We start from the raw sequence: 27,067 nt of genomic DNA, 5'->3' as shown, positions 1-27,067 counted from the left end.
TAACCACGTGGCCATTTACCGAGTCTCCACACCCTCGACGGCACCTGTACGGAACGAGCCGCTTAGCGTACTCGAACCGTGTGCGATCCGAGTGGTTTATCGCCGAGGTCCGTCGGTCCAAATGTCCCGTTATAGCGGCAACAGCCTGACTAATTTCCCAACACACAGCACGCTAAGCCAATGAAAAAGGACATGAACGAGCGGATACATTTCACAAATGGGGATGTTTATTTACAATAATAATTGGGTGACGAGGGAAGCACGCAAGAGCAGAGTTAAACCGATTAAAAGAAATGCACGTATATATACAGCACGGCACTTATACAATTTCCTACTTAACTGACTGGCGCCACAAACACACATAGCCAAAGAATCGGACCAAAATGGTCTTTATTGAGGCCTGTCTCGGACCTGTCCGCCTCGTGCGGTCTTCAAAGACCAGGTCCTCGGGGCAGAACTGGAACCCCAGCACAATCCAGATTCCCTCACGACAGGGCTCCAGGCGAACGGAAGTCGGCAGGGCGAAAGCTGGCAGGAGAAGACCCTCTGTTGCCCCGACTGTGCTGTATCACGTGGTTGGGTTTTCGTATGTCATGACTCGCCCGCTAGGGGTGGCAGTGATGTACATCCGGGCGGCCAATAAAGCGGAGTTACTGCTTAACGCTCTCACTCTTCCTGTTCCACTGCACCTCGGACATTACACCGACCACTCCGTGCGCAGACGCTTTTCACTCCACCACCTTGCACGCAGATGTTCACTTCTTTGCAGAACTCTCAGAACTCCCCAACGCGCAGACCGCGCCTATAATTATAGCCCCTCTTCAGAGGGGGTGTGAGGAGGGGGGGGAACCGCCTCCTTGCAACCTTCCCTCTCTCACTGGCTGTTTTTTGGCGCACAAATCGCTCTTCGTCTCTCTCACTGGCCAAAACGGGCGGCAAACTCCTTGATTGGCCAGAGGGCATGGTGACATCACGCGGAGCCCTTTCCTCCTGTCGCGATATCTCATTGGTGGGCGACGATCACTTCACTCGTTGCACGCTCATTGGTCGAGCGCCGCCGCACGGCTCCTCCTTGAACTCCATCCACCATGACGTCGGCCAGAGCGAGGTGAAGGAAGCGAAGTGAAGGTGAGGGTGATGCGGTGTAATCGGCGTTGATATTGGTGGAAAAATAAAAGAAAAACCCAAACTATCAAAATAACTCCACAGCACATGAACATTTAATTACCCATTAGACGAGGGTCGGGACCCTAACTGGCAACATTAACTTGCAGATATAACTGATCTACAGGACCTGTATGTTGTGTGATCATGGCTTCCAGATTCGCAACAGTTCGGCTGAAATGACGGATTGGGGAGAGGTGGACGGGACGATCATGAAACGGAAAACCTGAGAAGTTAAAACTTCTCGTGACGTCACCAGATTTGTATGACATTGTTTCCACACAGGCGGCTCATTTGAAGTTTGTTGAGATTGAGTTTTGTTCATGACGTTAACATCCTCCATGTTGGGAGTGTTGATGATGTTTTGTTCATCACGTTAACATCCTCCATGTTGGGAGTGTTGATGATGTTTTGTTCATCACGTTAACATCCTCCGTGTTGGGAGTGTTGATGATGTTTTGTTCATCACGTTTACATCCTCCATGTTGGGAGTGTTGATGATGTTTTGTTCATCACGTGAACATCCTCCATGTTGGGAGTGTTGATGATGTTTTGTTCATCACGTTAACATCCTCCATGTTGGGAGTGTTGATGATGTTTTGTTCATCACGTTAACATCCTCCATGTTGGGAGTGTTGATGATGTTTTGTTCATCACGTTAACATCCTCCATGTTGGGAGTGTTGATGATGTTTTGTTCATCACGATAACATCCTCCATGTTGGGAGTGTTGATGATGTTTTGTTCATCACGTTAACATCCTCCATGTTGGGAGTGTTGATGATGTTTTGTTCATCACGTTAACATCCTCCATGTTGGGAGTGTTGATGATGTTTTGTTCATCACGTTTACATCCTCCATGTTGGGAGTGTTGATGATGTTTTGTTCATCACGTTAACATCCTCCATGTTGGGAGTGTTGATGATGTTTTGTTCATCACGTTAACATCCTCCATGTTGAGAGTGTTGATGATGTTTTGTTCATCACGTTGACATCCTCCATGTTGGGAGTGTTGATGATGTTTTGTTCATCACGTTAACATCCTCCATGTTGGGAGTGTTGATGATGTTTTGTTCATCACGTTTACATCCTCCATGTTGGGAGTGTTGATGATGTTTTGTTCATCACGTTAACATCCTCCATGTTGGGAGTGTTGATGATGTTTTGTTCCATTTGTGTGGTTCGAGTCTCGGATACTTCCCCAGACCGAGCTGTCCGGATCATGGTGTCCATGTTCAAATGAGCTTCGTGAAGGAGACCTCAACACAGACATGGCGATGAACATTTATCTCTCATTTGATCTTTTATTTCATCACCAGCGTCGTAATCCCCAAAATCACACCTTCTCACTCCCTTCCGAAACCCTAACATGTAATCAGTGACGTAATTACCTTGTCCGACGAGGTGAAACACGTGACGTTCAAGTGAAACCTTCTGTCGATGGTCCAAGTGATCGTTCAGTTCTTCGATCGCGCCAAATCCTCCTCGTGCGTCAACATTATGTTCCTCATCACCAGGAAACGTCATTCGTTCCCCACAGGATTTCATCAAACACCACACGACGTAAAACCGCCATTCACACACCCTCCCTTCGTTCATTCCTTCACACCAGAATACCATCATAAATGTGCAAGATTCACATTGTTTATCACTAATTCCTGATATGTATTTGTTTATTTTTCGTGTTGATGATTGAGACTATTTTTACAGTTAATTGACGTCATTCCTCCGTCCGCGGAAATAGTGCGTCTACCCCGGAATTAACGCGCGGCGGTGAACTGTACTACAATTCTCAACGGCGCGATAATAAAATAGTGCGTCTACCCTGGAATTAACGCGCGGCGGTAAACTGTACTACAATTCTCAACGGCGCGATAATAAAATAGTGCGTCTACCCCGGAATTAACGCGCGGCGGTAAACTGTACGACAATTCTCAACGGCGCGATAATAAAATAGTGCGATCGCATTTTTGTTAATTTAAATATAAAAACGAGAAGCTGAACTCTGATTACAGGTCATAAACAGGGCGGATAAAACACTCGTGATGTTCATCAACTTGGGCCGCATGGTTTTTACCGAGATTAATCAGAGAAAAATAAATAAATTATACAAAAGGTGGAAAGAAATGATGCGGTGAGGAGGGGGCGTGGCTACAGGCAACTATGACGTCACAATGGTTGTTGTTGGAGACAATGAGAATTCCATATTCGGGATCATTCAACACAGAGATTGATTGTGAAACGCCATTCCGTGGATAGACGTGCATGAGAGATGTGGTCTCTGATCGCAGCGGTCATGATGTTCGTCTCCGGAGAACCATCCCGACCTCCACAGCAGGTAAGCGGTGATTGTAAGAGATAACGTTTGTGGGTTGATGGAGAAGTGAACCGGTGGTGTATTCCATGTTAGATTTCTCTTGTTTTGGATTCGATTGAAAATCCGACTGAAGACGAGAGTGACACGGCGAGTGTGATTCAAATATAAAACGTTTCACGGAAATAACTTTCTCACAAGAACGTCAATCGTGGTGCAGAGTGTGTGTGAGTGGAGGAAGCGACATGAAGAGAGGTGATTCGTGATTTCAGTAAAATGGCCGCAGGAGTGGGATTCAAAACGATCCTCCATCCATTGAGATAATCAGAGATTGTTCAATATTCACAAATATGTAAACTAGATATGTAAAACTAAAAATATGTAAAATATGTCACAATTCTTCTTCTTCGTTTGATATGACGTCACAATTGATGCTGGGGACCTGATACTGCAGGCACGAAGCTGCACATACTGGCACGCACCTACGGGCCCACACTGGTATTAATAATAATAATAATGATATCACAATAATTGGCAGTAATAAAAAGAATAACGTGATACAATGACCAATGTCTGTCAACCAATAACGACCGATATATTGTCTGTCAACCAAACAGGACACAGTGCTATGACGTTACGAATGATGTCACAATGCTTCCTCTTTTTTTTCTTTCAATTTTATGGCTTTCTTCAGTGTTGAAAAGGTGTATATATGGCAGCTGAAGTGTCGTTCCACCTTATCACGCCATTTATTTCTCAGAATAATGATAACAGCATCGATCTATAATTCCAGCAATCTGTGTGTGTGTGTGTGTGTGTGTGTGTGTGTGTGTGTGTGTGTGTGTGTGTGTGTGTGTGTGTGTCTGTCCATCTGTTTGTCTGCGACCACCATTTCTCAACAACTGCCAGTCCGATCTGATTGAAATTTGCCAGGAATATTGCCGGGGCCCCGCAGATGTGCCTTTTCGAGGTTTGATGTCAATCTGACAAGCAGTTCCCAAGTTACGGCCATTTATCTGTCGACCAATGACAAGACACGGTGCTATGACATCACGAATGACGTCACAATTAATGTTCATTTTTATTATTTTTATTTTTTTTGCGTGATTGACGGTCCGATCTGATTGAAACTTGCCAGGAATATTGCTGGGGACCCGCGGAGGTGCCTTTTCGAGGTTTGATATTAATCGGATAAGCGGTTCCCAAGTTACGGCCATTTATCTGTCGACCAATGACAAGACATGGTGCAATGACATCACGAATGACGTCACAATTAATGTTTATTTATTTTTTATGAATACATTTACAGAGAGAGGGGTGAGAGAGGAGGGGGGAGAGAGGAGGGGGGGAGAGAGGAGGGGGCGAGAGAGGGCTGCACATACTGGCACGCCCCTACGGGTCCGTACTAGTTTATCTATAATTCCAGCAATCTCTGTGTGTGTGTGTCTGTCTGTTTTTCTGCGACCGCAGCTTCTCGACGCCCGCCGGTCCAATGGGATTGAAACTTGCCAGGAATATTGCAGGGGCCCCGCAGATTTGCCTTTTCAAGGTTTGATGTCAATCGGACGAGTGGTTCCCAAGTTACGGCCATTTATCTGTCGACCAATGACAAGACACGGTGCTATGACATCACGAATGACGTCACAATTAATGTTCTTTTTTTGTGAATCCATTTACAGAGAGAGGGGTGAGAGAGGAGGGGGGAGAGAGGAAGGGGAAAGAGGGGGGAGAGAGGCGGGGGCAAGAGAGGAGGGCGAGACAGGGGAGGGAGTGAGGGGGAGAGAGTGGAGGGAGAGAGGGGGGAGAGAGAGAGGGGGCGAGAGAGGACTGCAAATACTGGCACGCACCTACAGGCCTGCCTCTACGGGCCTGTACTAGTTTATTTTAATTCGTGTTGGTGTTGTAGTTTAAACATTGGTTAAGAACACGTTATGGTCCATCATTCATGCCATGGTTGAGATTTAAGAGCAATCTGAGGCAATAAAGGTGTGTGTGTGTGTGTGTGTGTGTGTGTGTGTGTGTGTGTGTGTGTGTGTGTGTGTGTGTGTGTGTGTGTGTGTGTGTGTGTGTCAGTGTGTCCTCCATAACCCCAAAAACATGAAACCGAGCATCGTGAAATTTGCATGTGAAGGGAACTCCAAGGAAGTGAACATTGGGTGTTTGGGTTAATGAAAACATCCCTTTTGAAAATAATTAAAGGCCATATTTAATTAATATTCCCAGAATGTTTTGCCTCCATTCCCTTGGAACCTCCTCTGTTATCATAACACAGGTGAATCGTTCATTCAACACCTGAACCACGTGTTCACCCGAGGCAGGTCCATACTTCCACTGGGATCTCATCAGGTCCCACTGCTTTGCCTTATAATGCTTCATCTTCCTCCTTCACACGTTCGGTTCTCATGACTCTCTCTCACCTTTCTCCCTCAACTCTCCCCACTCACCCTTCTCCCACCATTCACCCCCCTCACTCACCCTTCTCAAAGTTGCCCCGCCCCCTCGCATCCACAAAGCTCCCTCCTTCCCCTTCCCTCTCACCTCCATCTCACCACTCCACCTGTTCAAGTCCTCAACTGCCTTCTGCCCCCTCTCTTCCCTCCCCTCTCCCCCAGCACCACAGAGCCTTTTCGCCCTCTCATCCGGCCCCTTCCCGGGCTATTCTGCAATCCCCCACACTCTTTCAACAATTCTCCTTACCTCCCCCCCTCCTCCCTTGTCCGACCCTCCCCCTCCACTCCCATCCCCTCCACCCAAAGCCTCCTCCCCTCCCTCTTCATTAACAGTGTGGACCTCAAATATCCGTGGCCTTCGCTCAAACCTTACAGATCATTCCACAAAGGTTGCCACTGACAAACCAGACATATAATCTGCTTCACAGAAACTTTTCTCCCTCAAGGCATCTCTGACTCCCAGGTATCTCTCCCTGGTTACTCCCTCCTCCGGTATGACAGACCTGCACCTCGTCCTGGTGGAGGAGTTGCTCTCTTCATCAAAAACTCTATTCCTCACTCTCCATGCACTGCCTTCACTCCCCCACACCCCCCAGGAATACCTCTGGCTACGGCTTCCACTCCACTCCCACCTAATGTTTATATGTGTACTGTACCATCCACCAAACAGTGATGACTCCATTTACACCTCACTATCCGAAAAGATGGACCAACTTCTATCTTCTCATCTGAACTCTCTCTTCCTCATATGTGGTGACTTCAATTGTCATTGTGCCAGATGGCTCGGTGTGGGTACCTGTCACACCTGTCATGGCACATCAGCAAAAGACTTCTGCGACTCATTGGGACTGACTCAATCGGTCAACATCTCAACCAATAGCAACCAGGATCCCAACCAATAGCACTCCATCTCTTGTGGATCTGATTTGACAAATTTCCCTGAAAATATCTGCTTTTCTTCTTCTGCTCCAAGAGGTTCTTCTGACCACGTGCTTGTCAAAGTGGACATCTCCCTGGTTGTTATCAGAGAACCACCTCAGCACCGTCGAGTCTGGCATGCACTCAGGCCGACTGGCAAGGTCTCCAAGCAGCCATCAAACTTCTAGACTAATCTCCCCTCGCTACTTTCTCCAACATAAACTCATCCTGGGAATTCTTTCAAAGAAACTTGATCTCCCTCAGGCACAGATTTATCCCCCTCTCGTCTTCAGTTGTCCAACCCTTCTTCCCGCCTATGATTCACTGAAGCTTGTGGCGAGGCAATTGTCCTAAAACAACTTGCCTTTGCCTCATGGAAAGCAAAGCCAACTGAGGGTAATCTCAGTTCCTTCCATAAAGCTCGGAACAAGTGTGTATCTACCCTCAGGAGAGCCAGAAAACATTTTTCGATGCGAAAGTCTGAACTCTCAAACCTCTCTCCATTCTCCAAATCCCGGTGGTGTCCAATCAAATCTGTTTCTGGTGTATGTTCCCCCTCCATCCCCTCCCTTACCTCAAATGGCCGGACTGCTGATACCGCATGTGAAAAGGCTGAATGCCTAAACTCGGTGTTTGCATCGAAATCTTATGCATGAAACCCATCGCTTTCTGTACCCACCTTACCCAGTTGCATCCAACTGTCCATGGACTCTGTGTCCTGTTCTTGTGACAAAGTGGAGAGTTTGCTGTCAAACCTCAACTCAGATTCTGTAACCAGTCCAGATGGCATCAGACCACGTGTCCGAAAAACCTGCTCCTCTGCTCTTGTTCACCTTCTCTCTGTTCCACTCACCCTCTCATTTGCTCAAGGTCATCTGCCATCTGCTTGGAAATCAGCAAACATTACTGCCCTGCATAAAAAAGGTGCAAAAACAGATCCCTGCAACGACAGACAGATCAACCCTCTTCCAATCATCAGTAAGGTGATGGAATCCATCATTGCTTCAGACATCAAAATCCTTCTTCTCCAATGGCTGGATTTCCGATCATCAATTTGGTTTCAGACCATGCACTCTCCCTTCGATATACTGCTTCTGCTCTCCTAACAATGGATGGAGATCCTCAATGCCAGGCATGAAATCACAGCCATATCCCTCGACATATCATGTGCTTTTGGCACGGTCTGGCACCCTGCCCTGCTCACCAAACTCTCTTCCTATGGTATCCAAGGCCATCTCCACTCACCGCTCACAGACTTCCTCTCCTGTCGCAGTCAAAGTGTGGCCCAAAATGGAGTTCTCTCATCTCCTCTTCCTGTCCAGGCTGGAGTTCCTCAAGGCAGTGTTCTGGGCCCTGTTCTTTTTCTGGTTTTAATCAATGATCTCTCCGACTCTCTGGAAAATCCTCTATATCTCTTTGCTGATGACTCCACCCTCTGCCGTACCATCTGTCATCCCTCAGACCGGCAAGCAGCAGCTTCTTCGCTCTCTGCAGATCTGGATAAAGTCACAAACTGGTCCAACACGTGGAACATGTCTTTCAATCGTGACCAATCTCACACTCTCACTATGTCTCTCTGAAAGGACCTTTTGGAAAACTCCCCGCCCCGATCTACTTTCCAAACAATCCTCTGAAGAAATCCTTTCATTCAAACTTCTGCGTCTCTCTATCTGCCATGATCTTTCCTGGGAAATCCACATTTCCAATCCGGTCTCCAAAACCACTCGCCGACTCAGCATCCTCCGTCGTGCAAAGTCCTTCCTCGACACACCTGAGCTCCTGACCACATGCAAAGCTGTCGTCCGCAGTCTGATGGAGTCCTTCTCACTTCATCACACTTCATGTTGATGATGTTTTGTTCATCACATTAACATCCTCCATGTTGGGAGTGTTGATGATGTTTTGTTCATCACGTTAACATCCTCCATGTTGGGAGTGTTGATGATGTTTTGTTCATCACGTTAACATCCTCCATGTTGGGAGTGTTGATGATGTTTTGTTCATCACATTAACATCCTCCATGTTGGGAGTGTTGACGGTGTTTTGTTCCATTTGTGTGGTTCGAGTCTCGGATACTTCCCCAGACCGAGCTGTCCGGATCATGGTGTCCATGTTCAAGTGAGCTTCGTGGAGGAGACCTCAACACAGACATGGCGATGAACATTTATCTCTCATTTGATCCTTTATTTCATCACCAGCGTCGTAATCCCCAAAATCACACCTTCTCACTCCCTTCCGAAACCCTAACATGTAATCAGTGACGTAATTATCTTGTCCGACGAGGTGAAACACGTGACGTTCAAATGAAACCTTCTGTCGATGGTCCAAGTGATTGTTCAGTTCTCCGATCGCGCCAAATCCTCCTCGTGCGTCATTATTCTTCTCGTCGTCAACATCATGTTCTTCATCACCAGGAAACCTCCATCCACACACCCTCCCTTCCTTCACACCAGAATACCATCGTAAATGTGCACGATTCACATTGTTTATCACTAATTGCTGATATGTATTTGTTTATTTATCGTGTTGATGATTGAGACTATTTTTACAGTTAATTGACGTCATTCTCTGTCCCCGGAAATAGTGCGTCTACCCTGGAATTAACGCGCGGCGGTGAACCGCACCACAATTCTCAACGGCGCGATAATAAAATAGTGCGATCGGATTTTTGTTAAATTAAATATAAAAACGAGAACGTGAACTCTGATTACAGGTCAGAAACAGAGCGGATAAAACACTCGTGATGTTCATCAACTTGGGCCGCATGGTTTTACCGAGATTAATCAGAAAATAGGTAATAAATTCTTCAAAAGGTGGAACGGTCAAAATAAATGACGCGGCGAGGAGGGGGCGTGGCCACAGCCAATTATGACGTCACAATGGTTGTTGTTGGAGACAATGAGAATTCCATATTCGGGATCATTTAATGCAGATATTGATTGTGAAACGCCATTCCGTGGATAGACGTGCATGAGAGATGTGGTCTCTGATCGCAGCGGTCATGATGTTCGTCTCCGGAGAACCATCCCGACCTCCACAGCAGGTAAGCGGTGATTGTAAGAGATAACGTTTGTGGGTTGATGGAGAAGTGAACCGGTGGTGCATTCCATGTTAGATTTCTCTTGTTTTGGATTCGATTGAAAATCCGAGTGAAGACGAGAGTGACACGGCGAGTGTGATTCAAATATAAAATGTTTCACAGAAATAACTATCTCATAAGAACGTCGATCGTGGGGCGGAGTGTGTGTGAGTGGAGGAAGCGACATGAAGAGAGGTGATTCGTCATTTAGTAAAATGGCCACAGGAGTGGGATTCAAAACGATCCTCCATCCATTGAGATGATCAGAGATTGTTGAAGATTCACAAACATGGAAACTCGAGTCCTGAAACAGTTTACTCGGAGTCACGACAAGGTGTGTCTGGCCACGTGGGTGATGACCATCATTTTGTATCTTTCGTTCGTTCATTGAATGAATAAACCATCGTTCATCATTCTTATTAAAATGGCGGGATGCTGTGCTGTTGGATGAACCATTGGATCACTGAAGGGTTTGAAAATGTGGAGATTCCCTGGAGATGGAAAATAAAATTATTCTGAGATGGAAACCCACTCGGTGGGGGGGGGGGGGAAGGGGGGGGTACTTTGTGTGTCGGCTGAGTTGTAGTCCCGTGTGTGTACATTTGTGTGTGGTGTTGTAATCACATTGTACTTGGTAGTTGGGGATAACTCGTAAGAAGATATAAATCATCGTGGAAACCTGTTTGGATAATTTATGTTTATCAAGAACATCCTGGAAAAGTTACTTCTGAGGAAACTTGAAGTGTGTGTGTGTGTGTGTGTGTGTGTGTGTGTGTGTGTGTGTGTGTGTGTGTGTGTGTGTGTGTGTGTGTGTGTGTGTGTGTGTGTGTGTGTGTGTCTGTGAGTGTCTCCTCCATAACTCCAAAACCATGAGACCGAGCATCGTGAAACTTTGCATGTGAAGGGAACTCCAAGGAAGTGAAAATTGGGTGTTTGGGTTAATTAAAACATCCCTTTTGAAGATAATTAAAGGCCTTAATTAATATTCCCAGAATGTTTTGGCTCCATTCCCTTGGAACCTCCTCTGTTATCATAACACAGGAGAATCGTTTATTCAACACCTGACTCCACATTCACCGAGGCAGGTCCGTACTTCCAGTGGGATCTCATCAGGTCCCACTGCTTTGCCATTTTCATTCCTCTTTAGCCGGCTGTCTTGTCTTATGGCACTTTTCTGCAGAAATGAAAGATTCCAGGAGTAATCTTTAAAATCCCACATTGATATTCCTTGTGTCCTTTAAATTGTTGTGATCCCTGTTCACCATGAGCATGTGATGAAGAATATAAAGAATTTATTTTTGGTTGGAAACTGTAAGTGAACTTTCTCCACCAAGGAAACTTGGAATTTGTTCCTGAAAGGGAAAAGCTCCTTCATGGTCGTGTCGATGGAGGAATCTTCACATTCCTCGTTTGTTCAGTGGATATTGATATCGAAAAAATACATCTCAGGGCTGCTGTGCACTCACAGTTTGTACACTCACCTCTGAGCTGTGTTGCTTGGGTTAGAATCTCAATCCCGGTATAAACTGCCGCCCTGGTATTTCACCTGTATTGCGGTCCATCAATGTGTGCACCATCAGAGGAACGTGAAGCACGAGGACCCGTGTGCAGCACTCATTGTCGGTGTACGTTGAAGTTTCCACGGTGTTTTTATAAAGGGTAGTCGAGTTATCCGCAGCATTCTCAACAAATTACAAGTCACTTCCCAAACTCCTTAAAAAACTGAACTTGTCAAGTGTGGTTCAAATGATAAACTCTCGTACATTCCATGAACCACTGTGTTTGTAACATCTTGGTCTTGTTTTGTTACAAAGTTTTGGATTTTGTTAAATAATTAATAAATGTTGTTTAGTTTAATTTCAATTTCTCTTGTTTCTAATTTCTTTTGTTTCTGCCCTTGTCCCTGTCCATAGTTGTTCCACAATGATGATGTGGAGGTACCGGTGATGTCGAAGGTTCGCGATGTCGTGTTCGTCACGATCGCGCTCCTCTTATTCGTCGTCGTGATCTCCTTTAAACCAGCGAGGTGGTTCGGGAGGAGGAGGAATCAAAGAAAGCCCGGCATTCACTGGTAAAGATCACGTGACTTTTCATCAATATTTAAATAATGCCTTCATCCAAGAGGACAAGATAGTACAGAACTTTGAAACGAGTTTACATTAAATTCTTACGAATCATCAAGTCTGGCAAACGAATGTCTGGTCCAGTGACAACAGGGAGGACCGGAACACGGAGCACACTCTCCTTCAAAGTGACATTCAGTCTGAATCCTGAAAGTGACATTCAGTCTGTTTCCTGTCTGAATCCTGACAAACCACAATTAAAACGGGTTCAGACACTCCGAGCAGAGTCGAGGTCCGAAATGCTGTTCTACCATACTTCAGCGGAACGTCTCAGCCAGTTGAGCGATGTGCTGGAACTTCCTTCATGGCCGGTACTGAATTGGTGACATGAATGGTTTTGCCATGTCGGATGGGGCTATGTTTTGTTTGGGACACGAGTCGCTCCTGAACCCAACCTCTTCTTCAATGGACTATCAAGAGCCACTGCGGCTCGGAATTAGGAAAACGAGAATCACTCCACAGAGCCCAAGTTATTATCTATATATTAATACTGAAGGACCAATTTTATGCTCCTCCGAGCGGTCGCGTCCCGTTTTTCTCGGTACTGTGACCTGGACTGAAAGAAACTTCGTACCTGTAAGAGTGCATCGCACATAGTGCCAATAGTCAACCTTCAATTCTGAAGCAGAATAAACACTTTTCGTTTTACATTCATTGACATGGCGACATGTGACGTCACCGCTGAGACACGTCAGGACGTCATGACATCATCTGTTATTCGCTGATGACATTACGTCTGTCGTCCACAGACCGTTACCACTGAGAGGTGTAATTCCACTCCTCGAAAATAGCGTCTGCAATGTAAAACACTCTTCTGCACATGCTGACTACCTCAGAATGTGAATTTGACACAAAAAATGAAAGAAGAAACATTGTATCTTCTATATATTAATACTGAAGGACCAATTTTGTGCTTCTCCAAGCCATCGCGTCACGTTTTTCTCGGGACTGTGACCTGGACTGAAAGAAACTTCGTACCTGTAAGAGTGCATCGCACATAGTGGCAATAGTCAACCTTCAACTCTGAAGCAGAATAAACACTTTTCGTTGAGACGGGGGCGAGGAGTGAAGAGGCGGGGGGCAAGGTAAGCACATTTTTGGGCGGGTGTAAGCAAATTGAAGGCAAGGGGTGGGAGGCGGGGGAATGGGGCAGGGGCGGGGGATGAGTAGGCGGAGGCAAGCACGCCCTGTCCAGTCCATGTCCCTCGAGTGTGGGTGAGCTGGTGAGGGTGGTTGAATGAACGGAATCCGTCTGTGACGGGGTTTCGGCTAGTCATTATTATTGTTATTATGATGTTTTTCCTCACAAAGTGTATTCAACAACAGGGTAGGGAAAACAAAAGATACAATTACAAAAGAACTATTGCACACTGCGTGCCCTGGGTTTCATACGATCGGAAGGTCCTCAGACAACCTTAAGGCCTCAGACACACCATAAGAAAGAAATGACCAAGGAGGCAGACAAGACTGGAAATACCGTAGGATGTGTTCGCTTGTACACAAACAGGCCCACGGTCCGGAGTCTGGTCTTAATACCTCCTCCTCTGCAGGTGGATGGACATTTTGTTTTCACCCCTTTCTCTTTTGTTTGTTTGTTTGTCTGATTGTGAACAATATCTCAAAAATTTGAAGATGGATTTGGAGGAAATTTGTTGGAGAGGTTTGGCATGTGACACTGACTGAATGATTCGATTTTGGTGAAGATCTGAATCCGGATCTGGATCCGAGGATTTTTTAAACTCATTTTTCACGATTGAATGATTGTGCTAAAACGATACACATACAGTGTGATATCTCAAAAAGTTCGGGACGGATTCGGATGAAACTTGGAGGATGAGTTTGTTGGTGACCAGAACAAGCCGATTACATTTTAGTTTACGTCCAAATCCAGATCCAGCCTTTCACTGGGATACAAAACGTAAACTAATCAGCCTGGCGGAGGGATGTGTTCTTCCAAGTGTCCTTCTTGTTGATGCTTGTATTTCAGTGTCTGGAGTTTCGTTGAGATTTGATTGGTCAAGATATCTTTCAATCAGACCATGTGTGTAAGGAATTGAATCGTCTCATCTTCGTTTTCTACAATGCAACACTCATGGAACATGTGTTTGGTCGTTCACAAAATCATACATTTTCCTCAAACTTATGAGCATTGCCCTTGTTTTGTTGCAGTTTTTGTTGTGGCCGGAAGCACTTGCAGAAAAAAATGAGAAAAAAGGAGTGGCCGTTGCTGGAGGAGGATCAACAAAAGGAGGTGTTGGAGATTCAAAAGGTGAAGGAAGATGAGGATAAAAGAATGGAAGAAAAAAAGGCATTGTTCGAACAGTTGTGGCAGAGAGAGAGAGAGAAACTACAGGAAAGAGGTGAAAAATTGCACCAGAAAGAAGAACGAATGAAAGAAAGAGAGCGATTAATTCAGCTCGCAGAAAAATCTGTGCAGGAAAAAGACGTTCAACACAGACATGAGGATGAACGATGGAGAAAAGAGAGAGAACAGCAGAATAAAACAGAGGAAGAGCAGCAGAGGAGAAACAAGGAAGAGGAAATGAGAAAACGTGATGAGGAAGAACAGGAGAAAAAGAATGAAGAAGAGCAAAATAAAATAAAGGAGGCAGAGTGGAGGGAAATGGAAGAGGGATTCCTGAGAGAACAAGAGGAATTCATACGATGGAAGGACTCGGTCCATCAGGAGCAGACACGCAGAATGCTTGAGATTCAGCAAAAAGAGCAACAAGTTTTAAACAGTGAGCACGTGCTGTTCGGGTTGGAGAGAGAGATTGATAAACGAGAGAGAATCGAGTTGCAACAACAGGCTCGATTTGATAAAAAGATGGAATTGAAAGAACTGGACATTAAACACAGAGAGTTTGAGACATGTCGCCAAGAGGACGAGATTAGATTGAGAGAACAAGATGTGGAGAAGAGGGAGAAACTGGTGCACCAAAGAGAAGAGGAGGAGAGTGGGCGGAAAGATAAATTTGTGGAGACACAGAGAATAAAAAAGGAAGAGTGTTTGTGTCGAGAGCAGGCGGTACATCTGCTGGAGCTGGAGATACGTAAACGAGAAAACGACGTTCAGACACGGGAACATGAGGTTTGGCGATGTGAGGAAAAGGAGAGAAAGAGACGAGAGCACGATAAACGAGGGGCAATAAAACAGGAAGAGGTGCACCAGAAAGAAAAAGAAGCACATCGACAGAGAAAGGAAGAAAAGCAAAAGAAGAAAATGCAAAAGCACAGAGAGGAAGGACAGAGGAAACGTGATGAGGAACGAAAACCTGAACGTGATGAATCGCTCAAACAGCAACCAGGTCAACAACAGAAACCACACGTTGTTGGAGTGCAGAAGGAACAAAAACCTCAACGTGATCAAGGCCTGCAACAGGTGCAGCACGGTGTTGATGGATCAGACCGTATGCAGGACCTTCAACAGGTGAGGACTCTTCAGTACTTGGGAGAAGTTGGGGGTGAACACACTGGGTACAAACACAGTGAACCCCACGATGAAGTTGTTCAGTTGGATAATTGTAATTATTATTTTTGTGATAAAGGTCACATATTGGCATGGTCATCCCCACGCAGGATAAATAACAAGAATTATAACTCACCTTGATTGGATCAAATCGACTAATTCACCTTGTCATCGATTACCTGTTCCATCAGTTCATCTCCTTCTGTTCCCTTTCCTGAACAAGTTATCAATCTGATGAACACATCGATGTGTTTAATCTTTTATATTTTTATTCTTTCTCCAAAGACCCCCCAGAAGAGGCGCTCGTTCCCTCCTCCTCCACCCTCTTACAAGAAACCTTCTTACCGGATGGAACGTAAGTTACCAAGATTCTTACCTCGCATAAATTATTACAAACTTTGTCTAAACTCAGTGTTCTTCACCTCCATCGTGTCCCATTTTGTCCGTGCCTTCGAAATGGTGAAAACACGAATGTTTTGCTGCAATCGAAGTCAGAGAAGTACCAAACAAATCTTCCAGTTGGTGGAAGTAAGGTTCGAGTGTTGATGTGTTCATGCAGAAGTCATTGTGTGCACCTGGATGATCATTAAAGTTAATTGTTTGAAAAACTAAATTTTTACAATCCCACTTCCAATTTGCTTGGGGTGACTCGAGCTCCCTTCCCATAAGTTGTACATCTTGGTTCACCCGAAGGACATCAGAGGTTTTTTAATATAAATTTGAACAGTAAGTGGGGATTTGTGTGCTTCTGCAGGAGGTGCAGGCATGATGGACCAAACTACCAAAGTTCTCTTGGAAACTGTCAGAAAGTAAAGGTTCATGTAAATATGGTGGGAGATGGTGATGAAGAAAAATCAAGATGTGAAATTGCAGGGGGAAGTGAAATAACATTGAGAGTGAGAGAGTGAGAGAGTGAGAGAGAGAGAGAGTGAGAGAGTGAGAGTGAGAGAGTGAGAGAGTGAGAGAGTGAGAGAGTGAGAGAGTGAGAGAGTGAGAGAGTGAGAGAGAGAGAGAGAGAGGGAGACAGTGAGAGAGTGAGAGTGAGAGAGTGAGAGAGAGAGTGAGAGGGTGAGAGAGTGAGAGAGAGAGTGAGACAGTGAGACAGTGAGAGAGTGAGAGTGAGAGAGTGAGAGAGAGAGTGAGACAGTGAGAGAGTGAGAGAGTGAGAGATTCATTCCAGGACTGTGTTGGGACACGTGACAATGATGGAGATTATGATGACAATGCCACTTCGTGTTTTTGACCTTGTTGTTGTTGTTGTTGTTGTGTGTGCAGAGGAAGACGTCATCGTGACAGTTGCTGGGGAGGAAGATGCCATGTTTGGCAACGATTCCCTCATCGTTCCATCGTACAAACTATCTAGAAACAAAAGACGATACACCAGGCTCTTACAGATGGCCGATTCAGCATTTTTTCAATGAACATCAGTCTCAAGAACTCCAGGTACTTACACCTTCCATGGACTTGATTTAATCACTTGCATCCTTTTTGTGTCCTTGTTTGTCAATTTGTCACTTCCTTGTTTATGATGAGAACTCAATAATTCCGAGTGAAGACAATTTACACGTTAGAATGAATCGGCCAACATGAAACAGGTGAGGTCTCTCCCTGATTTGTACAAGCAATGCCAATCATGGTCTGTCACTCATGAAGGAAGCTGCAGCCATGAACACTTGGGATTTGCTGCGTCACTTCATCAATGGACACCATGCGTCACCTCATCACTGGACACCATGCGTCACCTCATCACTGGACTCCACGCGTCTCTTCATCACTGGACACCATGTGTCTCTTCATCACTGGACACCATGTGTCTCTTCATCACTGCACACCATGTGTCTCTTCATCATTGCACACCATGTGTCTCTTCATCACTGGACACCATGTGTCTCTTCATCACTGGACACCATGTGTCTCTTCATCACTGCACACCATGCGTCATCATCATTACACACCATGTGTCTCTTCATCACTGGACACCATACGTCATCATCATTGCACACCCTGTGTCTCTTCATCACTGCACACCATGTGTCTCTTCATCACTGGACACCATGCGTCATCATCATTGCACACCATGTGTCTCTTCATCACTGGACACCATGTGTTACTTTATCACTGGACACCATGTGTCTCTTCATCACTGGACACCATGTGTCTCTTCATCACTGGACACCACACGTCTCCTCAACACTGTAAACACATTTACACTCCAACATTATCTTTACCGTTTTTTTTGTTTCCTCCTTCCCTTCAGCTGCTGCCATCATCATCTGGATCGACTTCAAATATTCTTCCAAAACATCTCCAGCCTGAGCGGACTCATCTCCTCAATAATCATTCCAAATGGCTCTCCTTCATTGCTGTTCCTGAAGGATCTTTTCCACAAGTATCCCTCCAAGGTTCTCCAACCTTGATGTTACATTTCACTCCAGCACCCAAGACTCCACTGTTGAATTGTCTTTGATAAAAGTGTTAATTTTCTTGTGTGAATGTAGATTTTCTCTTGTAATTACAGAGAATAAAATTAACCTAAAATGTCTTTTCTTTTCAAGTTATGTTATTTATAAATCCAAGGAACGGTGTCGAAAATATTGTTTTGGAAATGTCTCCTCATGATTACTAATTATGTAAGTAATTTAAAGTGTTTCTGTGTTTGTTTCTCTTTCGAGGCCAAACCGGAGCACGGAGAGGAAGCAAATTTTGGGTTCTTGTATTTCAGAATCTTGGCTAAGTTTTAAGCTGCTGCACGTTGGCCTTGACCTGACCGTGGGTACCCCTGGCACGTTTGTAATATTTGGTGTTGATTAGACCAGCTGTTTTTATTTCTTAGATTTCCAGACCTACACAAACGTGTCGACAGTGAATTTCCTTCAAGGGTTGAGTGATTTGGGGGGTGGAGGGGGTTGTGCCCACGACCTGACCCTGGGTATTCCCAGCATGTATGTAAAATTTGGTGGAGAGAGTTGCAGGAGTGTGGAATTTTATATCATTCAAGGAAAAGGCTTCACACACACAAACACAAACAACACACCGCGTTGAGGAAAGCGGCACATAATCTCCTCGTCACACCATCTCACTCACTGCTTGGTGGCGTTGATGGCGATTCCGAAACCACAACCCTGACGTTGAGGTGAAGGAGATCCTGTGGAGAAAGGGCTGGAAATGTGAGCGGGACAGAGAGGTTTCCTTAGGAGTGTGGATTGGAGGCCCGAGGTGAGCTTCTGCTGCTGCTCGTGTTCCTGGACGATTTGAGGACGACGTGGCTGGTAATCTGAGCGGGTAATTCATGCACACTTCGAGGAGTCTGTAATTCAGCAAAACAGACATGCAACTGGATGTTAAACACTCTTCTTGTTACTTTTCAGATTGAGATGAAAGATGAGTAAGCCGTCAAAGCGAGTTCTGGAAGGAAGTGTGTCACTTCAGACAAACGAAGAGAAGATGTGATTCAGTGAAAACCAACCACAGCAAATGTATAATATGTCGAGGTGAACAAAGTCAAAGAATGTACAAGTGTGTAAAATGTGTAAGTCAAAGTAAAAGAATGTGTTCTCCTGCTTCTTCTTACCATTTGCTTCACGATTTCTTGTATCCTTTCCATCGATCCATCAGCTTCACTCCGCGTTTACCTTTCCAAATTCACCATCCACCTCCACAATTTCACTTCAACCTTCCCTTTTCCGAATGTTACGCAATCCTTATTTAATATAAATAAATTCACTTTTGGCTCTTCACCTCCTATCACCACGTGCTTCTCCCGGAACCACGTGATCTGTTTCCACCCTCTGCGTTTACCGACCCAAATTCACCATTCACCTCACAAGTTTTTTCTACAACCTTTCCATTACCTAATCTGATGAAAACTCTTTCTCAAAAAAAAAAATAATAATAATAATAATCATAATGATGATCTCTTAATATGCTTCATCTTCCTCTTTCACACGTGTGGTTCTCATTACTGTATCATAATGCACTAGTCTTCTTCTATTTCAACAGATTGCTCTCAATTCGACCCCAGTGTGTTCCTCGGTTGGAGTATCGATACCGTATCCCTGCGTGTCATAGTGTTATGAATTTGGAAGCCTTGTGCACACAGACAGAGAGCAGTCCCCAAGTTTACTTATCTCAATAAGTATGTGTTTGTTGTTAGGGTCCCCTTCCTGTGTCTAACGGGATTTACATGTGTGTGCTGCGAAGTTTGTTTTACAACAAATCTCCTTCACTTCACTTCGCACACCGACGCCATTGCCCACGTGCGTTCGACCACGTACGTGGGCAGAGATTTTCATCGCCTCAGTCCAATCACGAGTCCAATCACGAGTCCTCAGTCCAATCACTCCACCCCTTGTCCAATCACGCACAGAGGGCGACTTTCTCACGACACCCCGGCCAATGAGGTTTGAGATGGCCACAGAGGGCAACTTTCCCACAACACCTCGGCCAATGAGGGTGGAGACCGCCTCAGATGGCGATTTTCTCACCCCGGACAAGAAAGATATAAAGGAACGCCAGGCTGGGGAGGTTGGTCGTCTTGGGGGTTGCGGGTCTTGGTGCTGGCTGGTTCATCTGGTCCTGGGTCATCGTCGTCTCTGATCTTCTCCTTGGCCTTGGTTGATTGGTGCGTGGCCGGTTGGAGAGCGTGGTCCCTGGTGCTTGGTGCTGCGTGAAAGCTGTGGGTTTGAGTCCCGCCACGCGACCAGATCGTCGTACACTGCACGAGGCGGACAGGTGCAAGCCAAACCCTGGCCTTTGGCTCGCCTTTCCTTCCGAGCTGGAGGCCCCAATAAAAGTCGGCCCAGATCTTGTGTGTGTGTGTGTGTGTGTGTGTGTGTGTGTGTGTGTGTGTGTGTGTGTGTGTGTGTGTGTGTGTGTGTGTGTGTGTGTGTGTGTGTGTGTGTGTGTGTGTGTGTGTGTGTGTGTGGCGCCAGTCCGTTAAGTAGAATTGTTTAAGTGCCTTGTACATACCTGCATTGCTTTTAGTCAGTTTAACTCTGCTCTCTGTGTCCCCCTCCCTTATAAATAAACCCCTGTTAAATGTACCAGCTCGTTTTCTTTGGTCCAGCAAGGTGCGTATTGAGAATTTGTGAGGCCGTTTGGGCCGGTAATTGTTCATTTGGGTCCGACGGACTCTGGTAATTCCGCTCGGTTATACTGGACCGAGGTCGCTAGAGCGACCCGGTTCGACAGAGCCCGTTGAGGGTGTGGTTTTCCACGGTAGTTGGATGACGTGGGTACTTAGGTATATTGAAATTTGGCAATTAACCCTACCCCACGTCATCAAAATATTGGCGACCACGGTCCGCTAAGGGACCCATGACCTTTCGGACTTATCCGAGAGTCACGACCTAAATTCCGGGGTGTTCGGTGGAAACGACTCTACTGCTCTGCCAAGTGGTCGTTTTTCGCCACCGAACCCCGGCCCACAACAGTATATGGACGGTGTTATCTCCAGATGTGTCTGGATGGTGGCTATGTCGAGATGGATCCTCCCCTGACACTGTTGTTCCTTTCCCTCTCCTCCCCTCACGCAACCTTTCTTTGCCCTCATCTCACACTGCCTTCCCTTTCCACACCCCTCCTTGCTTCCCCCCTCCTTTCTCACTTCCCCTCCCTTCCCGCTCCCTCCTCGTTCCTCACTTCCCCTCCCTCCTTGCTCCCCCCTCCTGCCTAATTTCCCTCCATCCTCGCTTCTCCCTCCTGCCTCACTTCCCCTCCTTCCTTGCTCCCCACCCCCACCTCAATCTCCCTTCCTCCTCACTTCCCCTCCTTCCTCACTTCCCCTCCTTCCTCACTTCCCCACCCCGCCTCAATCTCCCTCCCACTCCTCACCCGAATCTCCCTCCCCTCCTTACTCTCCTTAACATTCCCCTCAGCGAAGCGATGGGTTGTATTTGCTAGTCATTAACACTTGAAGTCTTTCATTAAAATAAAATAAGAACTGTCCTTTTTTTCCGGTGTTTTGTATACATTGTATGTTGTCCAGATGTTCAGTGGTGTGTTCAGTTACCAAGCAGTTACCAGCCGTTCCTTATCAATGGTTTTGAATGGAGAGCTTGCTTGAGTGTTTAAGCCACTTGACGAGCACTTTACAAGAAACTTTGTAACTGAACCAAAGACTCCTTTAGAGAAGGACTGGAACCTCACGATCTCGGGGTTTGTAACTCGAGTCTGAAGGATTAACTTGAGTCCGTGGCTAAAATTACTTCTAGAAGGGCGAGAGACACGATCTCGGGATCCATATAGGGGTTTTTGAGGACGGCGAGTTCAATAGTGTCATTTTCAACACCACCTGAGGTCATCTTCCAGGTCAAAAGGTCATATTTCAAGGTCAAATTACTGAATTTTGGTATTTTTTTGCCCGTTTTTGTGTCTAACTCATAAACGGTGAGAGATGGTTGATTGTAATAAGATGCAAGTGTGTAGATCTGTCAAACTTTGATATTTATTGTCATATATCGTATTACATAAACATTATATGCATGTCACAACACTATGCCTATAACAACTATGTCTATGTCTATCACTCGTTGGAGAGCTTTTCTTGCCTCCTGAGGCATTCCAAAGCTATTTCTTTGTCACTTGCATTGAGGACATGAGCTTTCAATAGAATGTTGGCTAAAGTAGTACATGCAGCATTACTACGAGCTAAAGGTGCATCTACAGAGGATAACAGCTCAGCAAAATGAAATCGGCAACGCATTTTAGTCTTGTCATACAAATTATAGGCATTATGTACAAAAAAGACGGTTGACATAGTTGGCATACTCAATCCACCTCTATTCAAATTATCTAGAAACTCAGATGACACCTCGTTACCATCTTCATCATCAATGATCTCCATACGAGTGCTATCGCCATATTTATGAACAAGGTGTCCGGCCAAATAAACTACTTTATGCTTAAGGGCATCGTCAGACCCCAAGAGATTCTGAGTGTCTTGAGGAGTAATCTCGTCAATGAGTTCACTTCGCTCATCTGGATTTATGGAAGTTGTACACTTCTCGTCACAATCAAGCACATGAGAACTACATTCGGGCATAATGTCATGCTTAATGGGTGTTTGCAAATTTACAATTTTAGCTGCATCCATCATGTCAACTACGTCAATGTAGAAGTTTCCACCACTTCTTTGCCTGGCTTGGCCGAAAAACTTTTCCAAGGCTTCATCTGCAAATATAGCAGGAAGAACGTAGTCAAAGTCTTTCTCTGCCGGAAGCAATTTAGCAGCATCCACATTATTACATGTGGACACAGTGAAGGCTTCAGCAGTTTGCTGAGTTAGCCTCAGCTTACGACCACCACCTCCTTGCCATGCGCAGGTAGATATAATTTGGCAGGCCTGCTCCAGCCTAGTGAAACTTGTACAGTCTCCTGTCCAAGGCTGTCTGAATTCGTCGCACAGATGGATAGCTGAGAAACGGTCTTTCACGTTCATCATCTTGAACCACTCACTCATTATCTGGGTGAGGATGATTGTGCCTTCGCTGATGCCCATGAATCTTTGAAGATCTTTAAAGCAGCGACAGTCTTGTCATTGAACACTTGGCATACGAATGGTACGCTCTGGCGTTGAAGGGGCTTGGGGAAAACAGCGGTGTGCGTCAGCTTGGTTAAGCGAATAGGAGTAGCCCGGTCGATCTCATAAACCTTCTGAATATCACTCCAGTCAGCTTTGTACTCATTACCATCTACGACAAATGAGAGTGTCTTGCCATTAACAGTAATCCAGTTGTTGCGAACATTTTTGAAGATGTGCACGTAGTCGTACACTAAGAACATAGATTGCTCTGGAATTGACAGCACTTGGCAACTTCCTGGTCCTCCAAGTTTTGAATAAACATTGCGGTTGGTATTGCAATTGTCACATATCAAAGAAATCACAGTACCGCCAGCACCAACTACAGCTAATGCAGCTTCGATAAGGAGTTCCTTCAGCTGATCGGCAGTTAGTTTTTTTGCAGGGGAAAATGCGTAGAATATAGCGTGGACCACCGAAATGACAGGCAACTTCAACAACCATAGCATGTGAAGCAAGCTTTTCGTGTTCACCACCCGCTGCTGCATTTTGAGCATATCCTACAACATGCCCCCCAGAAAAATCGCAATGTCTCGACCAGCTTTACCTCGTCAAACATTAAATTGACCAAACGCTGCTGTGGTTTAAGTGGGTCGAACAAGGTTTTGAGGTTGGAGTCCTGCTGACTACTAGCAAGCATCTGTTTTGCCTTTTTTGTTGATGGTAGAATGATTAAGCCGGATCGACGAATCATTTTGTATGCACTGGGTGATATGTTGTGAAGCTGCATTGCGAAAATCATTATATCAGTATCAAATCGGTGACGATCAAGAGGTTTAAACATAAGATGCAGCTGCGACAGAAGGAACGTGAAATGAGGAAGCTCATGTGCCTCAGTCATCCAACAGAGCTGGCTTATTACAAGCTGAAGAATTTCCTTGCTTGTGCATTCATAGATGTTTACCTGGTCAGTTATGGATCTAATCTGGGACCATTTTGAGAGCAGACTGTTCTTCTGCAAAGGAAAAAGTCGTTTGGGCACCTCAATCTTTCTCAACTCTATTCAAGAATAGAAATCCAAAAGGTGAGTGAACTTGTTGGAAATGAAAGAACTGCTTGACAGTTTGTCCAGTAGCATCAGTTCTTGATAGGTAAAAGTTTTCCTGGTCTTTTATGACGTTAAAGCCAGGAAAATAGGAGCTGATTTTAGCAGAGAAGTGGTCGAAATATTGGATATTGTCTGCAGCCTCATCAGCTGCCTGCATCTTCTTAGCTCTTGATTCTGACAGAGAAGATGATGTTGGGCGTGGGGCTGAGGTCACCTGCTTCAAAGCTGATTACGGTACTCCAGGAAATATTGATGGGGGTTCTTTGGGTCGTTTGCCACCTCTAACTGACACCCAATCACAATTGAAATGTGTCTCACAAATATATATCTCCTTTAAGCACCTCAAGCTTTCTTTCTCATTTGGCATTACCAATATCCATCTCTCCCTCTCCTCAAGCCGCTGTCACACCATGACGATTTAGCCAGTGTATGCCGATTTATGAAAAATTTGTCGAAAACGCTGGCACAAGTCGAATACGTTATGGGTACGTTTTGTATACGTTAAGAGCACGCTGAAAAACACTGCCATAAGTCATAGTACGCTGGCTTTAAACGTTGTACTTTTGGGTTGTCCTCAAATTTTTGCATGCTTGAAATTTTACGACGTATGCCGGCGTATGACTCACACGTTCCGCTACGCTGGCCATAAGTTGTAGGCACATTATGCGATCGTTGACACACGTCGACACACGTTACTTGTAAGTTACTCATAAGTCGAAACACGTCGAGGTAATGTTTAGCATACCCGAAACTTATTTCTAACCTATGAGTAACGTGTTGTAGGCACGTTACGCGATAGTTGACACACGTCGACACACGTTACTTGTAAGTTACTCATAAGTCGTGTGGGGGAAAAATTTGTATTAATGTATTTTAAATTGTAACAAATGGAGTTTCAGAAATGTAACTTTTATGCTGCAAATTGAATTGGCTGTCATTTCTGGCCAAAAGACTTTTGCCCTAAATGATAAGAAATGTGTTGTTCTGGAGCAGAGTGACCGAGCTGATAAATGAACCTTTACTTAGAAAATGTACAAAGTGGCTTTTGTCTAAAAGACACGTCTACATGTCTGGGTGAATATCCCCCAACCTCTCTCTCATGGAAGTATAAAATGTTTTGAAAGGCACATTGTTCTTAGTGCGAGCATGTGAGGAAGTATAGTTTCTTAGTGGCTTGTACTCCTTGGAACTGACCAAGTACCAAGTTAGAATAAAACTCTCTGATGTAATGTAGAAGTGCATTGAATCGGGTTGGTCTAACTGTTAACGAAAGTAAGAATAAATGAAATAGAACCAAATAATATTGCAAACAAATGGGGATTCTTAAGTTAATTGTACAAGGGTGAGAAGTGTATGGTGTATAATTAGGAAATAAATTGTTTCACAAGGAAGGACTTGTGTGGACATCAGTTTTATCAGTGTCGATAGGGTTTTTGTAGGATTTTATAATCAAATCAGACAAACGTTAAACTCTGTCTGAAGTCAAATAGGATTCCACAATCGGCCAGTTAGAATCCTTCAGGAGGACAACGATCACATCAAAGTGGGTTTAAAAAATCCACATCAGTACTGTATAAGGCACGCGACATCTCGACTCTCAAATCAATCCACTGTGCGAGTTTCTGTTTGTGATGTCACGCTGCGATTCACTGAAGTCAATTTTTTTAGGGGCTGGGCATAGCAAGTTGTGAAAGACTCCAGAAATGATCGAAATATTGCTCGAATAATCCCATTCTTGATTAAAAAAAAATGGGTGATTTCTTCACGAGGAAAGTCAAGTTAATATATAGATAAGAAAGTTTTGCATGTCAGGGGACCTTTAAGAGTCCTGTTCGAAAATGGCGGCCATGCCCTTGTGCCAACCATTATTATTTTCTCCTCTTCCTAGGTCGGCATAAACTACCAGCCTCCGACCGTGATGCCCGGAGTCGATCTTGCCAAGGTCCAGCGGGCCGTGTGCATGTTGAGCAACATGACGGCCATTGCGGAAGCCTGGGCACGGCTCGATCAAAAGTTCGACCTGATGTACTCCAAACGTGCCTTTGTGCACTGGTACGTGGGGGAAGGAATGGAGGACAGAGAGTTCGCGGAGGCACGGGAGGACCTCGTCACGCTGGAGAAGGACTACGAGGAGGTTGGAGCCGACTTGATTGATGGAGAGGGGGATGACGGAGAGGAGTTCTAGTTGGTTAGGCCCATGAGTCTTCTTCATCGGGTTGTTATTTATTGTAATTTTGTTTTTTGAGTTTGATGTTAAACCCAAGAGGCTAAACACTCATTTTTCGAGCAAAACGTTGTTGCTCTTTTTGTCGGGGGTTGGAGGTCAGGGTACAATACGTGTCTGTACTGCATCTTCACGTCCCCAAACCCCTGTTTAACAAGGTTGGTGTGAAGGAGCCAACCAAAGGTTGTTGAGTTTTCAAAACTTTTCTTATTCCTTTATCCTTCGCTGCGCTTTGGATCGTTTCCTGTTGTTTTATTATTTTTTAATTAAACTTCACCGAAAGCCTTTGTTGGGATCTTACCTCATACTTTACCCTTTGTAGGTATTTGGATGAACGGTAATATGATTAATATGTTTGTGTCGTTCCTTTCTCTACTTTGCACAGAGTTCACCCCCGATTCTGGAGTGATTAATTGCCAGGTATTAACACCAGGTATTGCAGGTGATTCCAAGGAAATGAGTGGTCCAGCTTACACACGGGAGCGAGTGTTGTAAACCATTTCTGATGGTCCACAATGAAGGATTTATCTTTGTGTGACGTGAAACAAAGACCTTGCAACTTGGGCGAACGACTTAGTTGATTCCATTTTGCCCAAAAGTCCATCGATTCCTGTTTTGGTGTCTTTGAACCTGCTCTTGAATGGTTTACATCTCTTCTTCTTCTTGTAAAGATCGTATGTCTACCCTGAACTATGCTCGC

At 45.1% G+C, this 27,067-nt stretch overlaps 3 protein-coding genes across 3 annotated transcripts in view; 2 read left to right on the top strand and 1 right to left on the bottom strand.

Moving 5' to 3' along the window:
- Positions 1-27,067, bottom strand: part of NOL9 (nucleolar protein 9) — a 218,576-nt gene that overhangs the window by 165,355 nt on the left and 26,154 nt on the right. The gene's annotated exons all lie outside the window — the stretch shown is intronic.
- On the top strand, positions 11,148-17,911 carry LOC147008930 (uncharacterized). Its single transcript, XM_085864097.1, has 5 exons — positions 11,148-11,995; positions 14,217-15,477; positions 15,802-15,871; positions 16,792-16,959; positions 17,774-17,911. The coding sequence occupies exons 1-4, from the start codon at positions 11,871-11,873 to the stop codon at positions 16,935-16,937; spliced, it is 1,602 nt and encodes a 533-aa protein (XP_085720223.1). The 5' UTR covers positions 11,148-11,870; the 3' UTR covers positions 16,938-16,959; positions 17,774-17,911.
- LOC147008929 (tubulin alpha chain-like) lies at positions 18,833-26,952 on the top strand. Its single transcript, XM_085864102.1, has 2 exons — positions 18,833-19,045; positions 26,032-26,952. The coding sequence occupies exons 1-2, from the start codon at positions 19,025-19,027 to the stop codon at positions 26,326-26,328; spliced, it is 318 nt and encodes a 105-aa protein (XP_085720228.1). The 5' UTR covers positions 18,833-19,024; the 3' UTR covers positions 26,329-26,952.

This window comes from Eptatretus burgeri, chromosome 18 (genome assembly GCF_056783735.1).
Source record: "Eptatretus burgeri isolate ZD-2024b chromosome 18, Ebu_testis_v1, whole genome shotgun sequence".
Lineage (NCBI taxonomy): Eukaryota > Metazoa > Chordata > Myxini > Myxiniformes > Myxinidae > Eptatretus > Eptatretus burgeri.
Note: the sequence above shows the minus strand (reverse complement) of the source record. Positions and strands in the feature narration are given on the sequence as shown.